At 65.5% G+C, this 8,939-nt stretch overlaps 1 protein-coding gene across 1 annotated transcript in view; it reads right to left on the bottom strand.

Moving 5' to 3' along the window:
• Positions 1 to 3,300: 3,300 nt before the first annotated feature.
• The window catches only part of LOC123254179 (sushi domain-containing protein 2-like), a 12,595-nt gene continuing 6,956 nt past the window's right edge, over positions 3,301 to 8,939 (bottom strand). Inside the window, exons 3-8 of the mRNA XM_044683235.1 lie at positions 8,625 to 8,768; positions 8,281 to 8,442; positions 6,594 to 6,848; positions 5,442 to 5,699; positions 4,265 to 4,441; positions 3,301 to 3,992 (exon numbers count right to left, since the gene is read on the bottom strand). Of these exons, the coding sequence (XP_044539170.1) occupies positions 3,886 to 3,992; positions 4,265 to 4,441; positions 5,442 to 5,699; positions 6,594 to 6,848; positions 8,281 to 8,442; positions 8,625 to 8,768 (1,103 nt within the window). The 3' untranslated portion in view covers positions 3,301 to 3,885. The remainder of the gene's footprint in view (positions 3,993 to 4,264; positions 4,442 to 5,441; positions 5,700 to 6,593; positions 6,849 to 8,280; positions 8,443 to 8,624; positions 8,769 to 8,939) is intronic.

The following is an 8,939-nucleotide window of genomic DNA, read 5'->3' as shown; positions in this document are numbered from 1 at the left end:
GCACAGGGGAGAAGGCGGTTGGCCAGGGGGGTATAAATCCCCCGGCAGCCCTGGCGTTGGGGACCTTTCCTTTCCCTTGGACCTGAGATCTGTGGACCCTGGTCTTTGGGGACTGGGGACTCGCTGGGTTCAACCTTGCAAGAACTCCTGTCTTGCACCTCATTAGCATTTGCCAACCTGTACCCAGGCCGCCAGTCTTCTGATTCTGCTCTCCCCTCGATATCCAGGAATTTAAGTCATCTGGAGTTATCTCGGTATCCCGGCCCGGGAGGGATCCGGGAAGTGGGCAGGAGAAGAAGAAGAGGGTGGGAAGGGGGCCTGCAGGCTGAAAAGGCATAACAACATCTGGCAGGAAGAAGAAGGAGCTGAAGACAGCCGGCAGCAGCCTGCTTGCTCCGGTTTGGCTGTGGCCAGGCTGAGGCAGAGGAGCTGATAACTAGCCAGAATTGCTCACCTGCCTGCAGCTCTGAGGGTTTACTATTATTATCAATTAGTTTAGGGTTTCCCTATTCCTCGTCCCATTCCCTAGAAATACAGATAAAGCTATTCAAGCACTTCCTCTCTGGGAGGGGAGCCACGCAGTCAGATAAACGTGGCCAAGGCTAACAGAGCCCACTACCCACCATCCACCAAGCCCAGGCGGGACCCGAAGGGGACACCCATCCACTGACCTGAGGGATCCTGCCTGGGCACTGCTATCAAGGAGGGAGGTGTCACATCATCTGGCCAGGGCGAGCCTCAGTTGATCTAGCTCTAGCCACCTATCTGGACTCCACTGCTGTCACACAGTTACCAGTGGGAGTATTCAGTCTACCATCTCTCTCCATCTCCATCTATCAGCCCATTTATTTTATAACAGCGCCAAGTCAGATGCTGGCGGGCCTTCTGGAGCTGTCCCAGCCTGGGCGAGGCCGGTCCCGGGCTTTCAGCGTCTGCCTTCAGCTCCCCTAGCTGTGCCCCTCTGCTTGGCAGCAGTCCTGGCACATCCCTCAGATCAGGCCTAACAGTGCTAAGCTGGGGGTGGGGCATTCGAGTCCTCCTCTTCCTCCAGAGGGCCATCCAACCTAAGAGCCATCGTCCCGGGGATTGGTATTATTGCGATTATTACAGCTGCTGATGCTCTACTAATTACCCCAAAGGAGTTACCAGCCAGGAGCCAGTGGGGCCAGCTCGCCGCCTCCTTGTACCCTCGGCCCAGAGCCAGGAGGGCACACTCAGCGGGCATCCGGGACAAGCTCAGGAGAGCTGTGGGGCCCCGTCTGGGCTCGGATTCCCTCCAGACCTCCCGTCCCCCTCCCTTCCTCCATGTGCTCTGAGCCTGGCTACTCCTCCGGCATCACTCAGTCCCTAAATGTTTGTCGATGCCAGGGGTGCCCGGTCCTGTGCTTCCGCCCTGGGCACCTTCTCAAGCTCTTCTCTGGCCCTGCCCCCTGGGCTGGCTTCCTTTTGCAGTGAGCGGCCTTCCCTTGGGGGTTGGCTCCATCCTGACTGGGTGTCCCGGGGCAGGCGCCGTCTCAGGTGGGCTGGCTGGAGTGGCCAGTGGTTCTGGGTAAGTTGGGGCCTAGCCCGGGGCCCCCACATTTCACCCCTGGTGCCTCCAGAGAACCCAGTGCCGCAGCACTTTCCTCCAAGCAGCAGGGGGCGTGGCCGGCTTGGCCGCAGAAGGAGAGCCACGATGGGCGACTAGATGGGCTCCAGCTCGAGTCCCAGTGTGGCCTGCGGGGCACGAACTCCACGGCAGACCGCCCCGGGAGCCCTCGAAGCTTCTAGAGTAGGAGGGTCGTGTGGGGTCACTCTTCTAAAGACCACTCTGTACACCGAGTGTTGCCCCCTGGAGGGCATCCTCCAGAGTCCGTGAGTGCTCCAAGGGGCTCTGGGGGACTCCAGAACCTCCCTGTTGGGGCTGGCCGGGGGGGGGGGGCAGCTCCTCCTATCCACAGTCTTCCCATGAGTCAGTAGGTCACCAGAGACCCAAGAGGCCCTCAAACCCAGCCCATTGCTAGGCTCAGGTAGCAAGAGAAGCGGGCAAAGGAGAGGTTCTGGGTGTGTGGGAGAACAGAGCAGCCCAGCCCAGCTTGGGTGGGAGGCGAGTGGGACGTCCAAGGCCCAGGGTACCCTCTCCCCACTGAGCACCAGTGGGAACATGCCACAGCCAGCAGCCCTTGCGGGGGATTTTGTGCCAGTTGAAAGCAAGGCTGAAAAGGAGGGCCAGGAAGCAGCAGGGCTGACCAGCGCCATCAGGAGAAGGAAGGCTCAGGGTCTGCATGGGGCCTGGAGCCCTTCCAGCAGGGCTGTGGGGCCCCTCTCCATGCCATCCTGCTGCTCACCTGCCTTCCTTCTTGGCTCCCCCTTGGGGGGCTGGACAGTGAGAGGGGAAGGAGCGGGGGGAGGGCTGAGGCACAGGTGCTGAGTTCCAGGAGGCTGAAGATGGGGGAGGAAGGGTCGATCTGCTACAGAAGGTGGTATGAAATGGGGAGGGGGTGGCCCTGGCCCAGAGCAATGCTATCTTATCAGATGAGACGAGGAAGGAGGGAGGAGAGAGGAGCAGAAGAGGGGAAGAAGGCTCATGGCCAGCAGCTGCCGTGCTTGACGTGAGGCAGGCCTCTTCTGAGAGAGTGGGGAGGGATGAGCCAGGTCGGGAGGACAGGACTGCCAGGCAGCATGGCGGACCTGTCCTGGTGGGCTCAGCAGCAGGGGCACAGGACTAGGGGTGGGAGGGGGCATCTGAGGCTAGAGTGCTGGGCTGAGGGTCCCTCTCTGGCCCTCGCCACACATCATCTCCAGGGGCCTAGAGGTCGCCTTTTCCTTTATGGTGCAAGTCACAAGCAAGAGCCTGAATCTCGAATCTCAAACAGCCCTGTGGGCCTACTCCCCACCCCCACCTTCAAGCGATTTCATTGCCACTGCCACCCCTCATCCAGGGGAGCTGCCGAGTTTCTTCTTGAATACCTCAGGTGATGGTGAGCTCACCACCTTTCCAGAAGAACCATCTCACTGTAGGACAGCTCTCATCATTAGAAAAGTTTGGCCTGATTGAGACTCTGGGACCCAATGATCCATGCCAAGCAGCAAGTGCCAGATTCCCCCCAAGCTGGGGCCCTTCCTCATGTTTGGATGGCGCATGTGGACTAATACCAGTGAGTTGTGGTTGGTCCTTCCCCCAGGAGCAGCAGTCACCCCCCTCCGGCCACTTTCAATCCCTCTGATTCACCCCTCGTGTGCCAGCTCCTGGGATCGGCCACCCTATGGGGTTGTGCGCTCTGCCCCCCGCCTTGGAAAAAAGAGCCTCAGGCCACTGGGCCTAGGGAACAGCTTTATTTTCTAAAAAAACAGTGCGGAACTATGGCCCCGGAGTGGGCACCGTGGAGCCCGGGTACATTAATGCTGGGGCCTCCCAGGAAGCAAAGTTCCAGTAGCAGAGGCTGGCAGGGCAAGGGAGGGGTTCCTTCGGTCTCCTGGGGAGGGGTCGGGGGCATTGTCCTGTGCCCTGTGGGGGCCCGGCCTCCTCTCCCAAAAGTAGCCTCTGTGCTTCGGAGTTCAACTCCTTCCCGCAAGCCCTCTGGGGCCGGATCAATAGCTACTCTGGGAGCGAGTGGCCCGCTGGAGACCTCACAGGGGACGACGGCCAGGCCAGGAGCGGGCACGAGTCTGCAGACGGGGTCCATGTTGGGAGGAGGCTTGTTGTATTGGTGAGGAACATCGGCTCCACGTGGCGGGAGGACGTGCTCCAAGCTGGGGACTGACCTCCAGGCAGGGATAGGGGGTGGGCACTCGTAGTCGAGGGTTTCCAGGGGCGATGGGCACCGAGGTGGGGGGTTGGTGCCCGAGGAGTCACAGGCCCCCAGGGGGAGGACAGACGCCATATTGCCTTAGTCTGCAAGGCTTCTACACTCTCCTCTTCCTCCTCTTCATCAGCTCGTAGCCCAGGCCAAGCAGAAGCAGGCCCCCCAGAATTCCAAAGAGGATTCCCAGGATCATCGTTTGGTTGGACTCTTCAAGGGGAAACAGAGAGAAAAAAGGCTTGGGGGGTGCGAGAGGCTGCTGGGGCCCCCCCTCCTCAGGCTTGGGCTCTTAGCCTCCAAGGGCCCCCGTGTGGAGGTGGCTGTCGCCTGGCTATTGGCAGGCCCGAGGACCAGGGCTGGAGGCGAGGGAGGCTGACCCCGCGGGAGGGCAGAGGAGGGCCGGCCCAGAGCCTTTCACTCAGCTGAGCCGTTGAGGGTCCCCCCCGCAGGGTCCGCCGCTGCCGCCGCTGAACCCTTCCTACCTGGCCTGCAGTGTGGCGGGCTTCCCGACCACTTGCCGTCGGGCTGGCACGTCCGCTCCTTGGAGCCTCTCAGCGTAAAGCCTGGCATGCAGCTGAAGCGTATGGAGGAGCCCACGAGGTAGCTGGTTCCGTTCTTCTTGCCGTGCTCCGGGGGAGGGAGCCAACCACAGCAGACCACTGAGAAGACACAGCCCGGGCACGAGGGGACTATCAGGAGAGGCCGGAAGGCTTTGGGCATTTCCCAAGTGCTTCCTCTCTGCCTCAGAGCGCCGGCTGAGTGTTGGGCCACACAGGCGGAATGTGAACCCGGGACCATCTGCCTCCAGGCCTGGCTCTACCCCTGAGCTCGGAAGCTTCTTAGTCACCCGCCAAAGGCCAGGGAGCCCGGAAACACCCTTATCTGGCCCCTGCCTCTGCCTCGGATGCCCTCACCGCACCCTCGTCTCCCCCAGGACCCGCAGGGGCTCTCTCGGCTGTCCCCCCGCACTGGCGACACGTTCCTCCCTTCCCGCCCTCGATGCCTCAGTGGCCAGCCAAGGTCGGCCATCAGACCCTCCCGAACGGAGGGGGGGCCGTCGTGCCGCCATCTGGCCCGGGACCACCACGAAGCAAGCAGCTTGTTCTGTCCTCCCCAGGGGCTCTCTCCCCCCGCGGCCCCTCGTGGCTCCCCGCTCCCTCGGCTCGGGCCCGGCCCCCGCTTTCTCCTCTGCCCCATCTGTCGCTCTGGCACCTCCCGCCCCCCTTCACTCGCCCCCTTTCCCAGGCCGGGGCGGCCTTGCTCCTCTCTAGGTGCCATCCCGTCCCGACAGCCCCTCTGCCCTGTCTCCCTGGGTTATGCCAGGAGTGACCTGGCTGTGCCAGCGTTGGCGCTGGGTGCCCTCCTCTGCCCCCGGGGCCCCTCACCACCTAACCCAGCCGCCCACACGGGTTTGGCCGCAGGCCCCATCCCTTGGGCTGGGGAGTCTCGAAGAGGCCGGAGGACTTCAGGAGGGGAGCCAGACCCAGGCACGAGGCTCAGCCGGCCTCGATCGCCCTGGAAGGCCGCGTTCTGGCCCTCAAAGGGGGAGCGCCTGCTGAGCGGAGGAGGGGCACCGCGGCCCTCCGGCCGGCCCCGGGTTCCAGTCCCAGCCCTGAGCCGGCGGGCCCTCGGGCACGGGGCCTGCCCTGCTCTGCTCACCTGGCTGCAGGCTCTGTTGGAGCTGCTGGTGCCTCTTGTGGGCCGCCCGGGTGGCGTTGCCCAGGTCCAGCCGCCCCGTGACGAGGGCGTCAAACTGGCAGAAGGAGTCGTTCTCACAGAGGGCGGCCACCTCGGGGGTCAGGGGCCCGGGGGCGAACACGGGCACGAAGGAGGGGTCGTGCTTGGGCCCCGCCAGGTACGCATCCACCAGGGCCTGGGAATCGTAGGTGAACAGGGAGGAGTCGTTCCGAAGGGCCCCTGCGGAGACACGGAGGGGGCTGCTGGGGCGCGGGCGGGGGGTGGGGCCCGGGAGAGCCCACGCCCTGCCTTTGGCCGCCCCCAGGCCTGCCCAGCTCTCTGGGCTCTCCCTGGCAGCCTGGCCGGCCGGTTCCTTCTCCAGCTCGTCTGACAGGTGAGGAAACCGAGGCAGGCAGAGGAGACGTGGCTTCCCCAGGGTCACACGGCCAGGCCAGACGTGAAGGCTGGCGGCTTGGTCAGCAGGCCCCAACGCGCCCCGGGCTGGGGGGCCAGCGGGAGGGCCAGGCCGGCCCGCCGGGCCTCCTCCCAGCAGACGCGCCCCGTCTCTGGGCCCAAAGGGAGCCGCCACGCGTGATGGCAGGCGCTCCAAAGGCCCTGCCAGGCTCTCTGTGCTCGGCGAGTGGCCGCCACAACATCCATCCCTCCGCCCATCTGTCCGCCCGTCCGTCCCGCGCCTGTCGCTCCTCCGGCCAGCCTCCGGCTTCCCTGAGCTCCGGTCAAAGGGCTCGTTTCCCCGGGAAGGGGGGGAAGACGGGAAATGGGGCCCTCCGGGGGGCCTGGCCCGCTCCTTCCCGGGAGCTCCCTCCTGCTTCCTATGGGCGGCGGGCACAGAGGAGGGGGCGGGGAGGTGCCCAAGTCTCCAAGGGTGGACGAGAGCTCATGAACTCTTTGGCCCACCCACAGCCGGGGGAGGGGGGTCAAGAGAGGGGCCCCAGAAGGGAAGGGCTGCCTCAGGGAAAGCCTGGAGGACCCTCCGGCGGAGGGGATCTCCGGGGCGCCCTTCGGCGGGCCGGGAAGAAGCCCAAGGATCCTCCTCCGGGAGCCGGAGCCCTCCGTCCCCCGCGTCCTCGGCTTCCTGGGTGCCGGCCGCCCCCCGAGGCCCGTCGTACTCACAGTTGGCCCCAAACTCGAGCAGCTGCCGGGGCTCGGAGGCGACGTGCAGGGGCAGGACGCTCCCATTCCTCAGGGTGAAGTCATCGGCCGAGACCCCGTTGAGCGTCCCCAGGAGGCCGCGGGTGCGAGCCAGGAACTTGTCGGGGAGAATAACGCTGAGGCCCAGGAAGGCTTCGTGGGCCTCGATCTCCAGGCCGGCCCCGGAGGCCAGCATCACCGTCGCCTTCTGGCTCCCGGACATGGACAGGAACATGCCTAGGAAAGGAGCGCAGGCTCGGCTAGGCCTGCCCTTCGCCCATCCTCCCCGGCCCAGCCCAGGAGCCGCCCAGTGTGGGCAAACCAAGCCCCCTCCGAGGCCCCGCTGGCGAGGAGGGAGGAAGGCCTGACTCCGATGGCTCGAGGCTGCCCGGCCTTGGTGACACAGGACAAAGTCAGGAGCTCCCGGAAGGAGTAGGACAGAAGTCCCCCGGCCGGGCCTGGCTGGCCCAGAGGCAGGGCTTGGGTCCCAGAGCCGTCTCCTGGTCGGGAGGCACTGGGGACCCACTGGGCCTCCTGGCTTTCCCGAGGCCTCACAGACGGCCAAGCTCAGAAGCGGCATTTGAACCCAGAATCCTGGACTCCCCGGGCCACTCTGCATGGCTCCTCCCCAGAGGGTCCCGAGCAGAGGCCCTTCGTTCAGCTACAGGGAGGGCAGAGGCTGCTCAGGCCTCCAGACATCTGAGAAAGCAGCTGGTGTTTTTGAAAGTGACTCCCCTGCCCAAGGCGAGCCAGCGGTGAGCAGGCCACACGTGCCTGGGCCAAAGGCTAATGACCTCCTCGCAGATAAAAGATAAAGCTGGGGACGGCCCTCCAGGGGAGGTGGGGGCCCTGCCAAGGAAGACTTGGACTCTGCACCCAGCAGAGAAGTGAAAGGGACGTCCAGAGAGCATCAGATAAGTCTGCGGCTGGATGTGCACAATAGAGGTCACCCCCGGAGGCCCCTCTTTTATGGCCCTCCAGGAAGCCAGCCCAGCCCAGAAGTTACAGTCACTGTGGAGACCGCCTTGAAGCTGCCCCGCATCCTCCCAAACTGCTCCTCTGCCCGGCTCTGCCCAGCCCTGCCCAGTGTCTGTGCCCGTCCCCCACGCATGCCCCGGGTCCTCAGGGGACAGACAGCCATGGGGGCTCCAGAGCTAAAGGCGGGGAGAGGCTGTTGTGTCCCTGAGATAAGGTCCCCCCTGGACCCCAGAGAGTCTGAGGGAGACCGAATAGTAGAGCCCGAGGAGAGGGCAAACAGAACGGAACAGGGAGCAGGAGGGTCTTCACATGCCCCCGTGAGAAGCATCGTGGTGGGTGTAGACACGGCCCTGGTGTTGTACCGAGAGAAAGAAGGTTCCGCACCCGCAAGGGTCACCGCGGACACCCGAGAGTGGAGGAGGAGGACTGGCGGCCACGGGGGGCACAGGACGCTGCCCTCTGCCAGGGCTCAGCGACGGCTGCCCGACAACGGATGGATGGTGAGCCGGGGCAGCGGGCAGCGCTTCAGCCGTGCTGAGCAGGGGCTGACCGCCGGACGCCTCTGCCCGTGGCTGCCTCGAATGCCTGCCCTGGCACAGAGGCTCCCGCCCAGGGCCCCAGGCAGCAGGGCGAGCTCAGAGGGGTGCCCGGCCCCGTGGCCAGCTGGGCCGCCTCCTCCCAGCGCTCTCACCTTTCAGGTCCATCCAAGACTGCTCAGAGAAGGTCAGGATCTTCTGATTGAGCAGCACCTCGAGGGGCCTCCCCACAGCGTCCCCAAGCCGGGCCTCCAGCACATCCGAGTCGCCCTCCTTCACCACCACCGCCGAGATGCCCGTCGCAGAGGCCTGGCCACCTGGAGGGGGAGCCACACGTCGGCCGAGCCCGCCTGGCCTGGGGAGCCCTGCCAGGGACTGCCCCCGGCAAAGGGAGGCTGGAGCCTCTTTCACCTCTGAGCCCTCGTCAGGAAGTGGGCACAGCGCCCAGCTGCGCCCGAGGAGGTGGTGCCCGCCAAGCCCCGGCCCGGGGAGGACTCACCGCTGACACTGGTGGCCGCCCGGGTCCGGGCCTGCACCTGCAGCCCCGTGAGGTCCGACTGCACCAGGATGTACTCCCCGCGGCCGTTGAACGTGAAGCGGACGCCGTCGAAGGTGAGGAAGTGAGGGTCCCCGAAGACCGAGGCTGGGGTGTGGGACAGAGGGGGTCGGGGTGGGCCCCCAGCCCCCCCCAGCCCCCTCCCTCAGGTCCCGTGCCTCCCTGGGCCCCCCCAGCCTCCCCCAGGCACCACGCCCCCCCCCCCCCCCCGGGATCCCCCCCGGCCCCCCCCCCCGGGGGGGGGGCCGGGAGCTGTGG

Source organism: Gracilinanus agilis, unplaced genomic scaffold (genome assembly GCF_016433145.1).
Source record: "Gracilinanus agilis isolate LMUSP501 unplaced genomic scaffold, AgileGrace unplaced_scaffold170, whole genome shotgun sequence".
NCBI lineage: Eukaryota > Metazoa > Chordata > Mammalia > Didelphimorphia > Didelphidae > Gracilinanus > Gracilinanus agilis.
The sequence above is the reverse complement of the archived record's forward strand: the minus strand, read 5'-3'. Positions and strand labels throughout refer to the sequence as shown.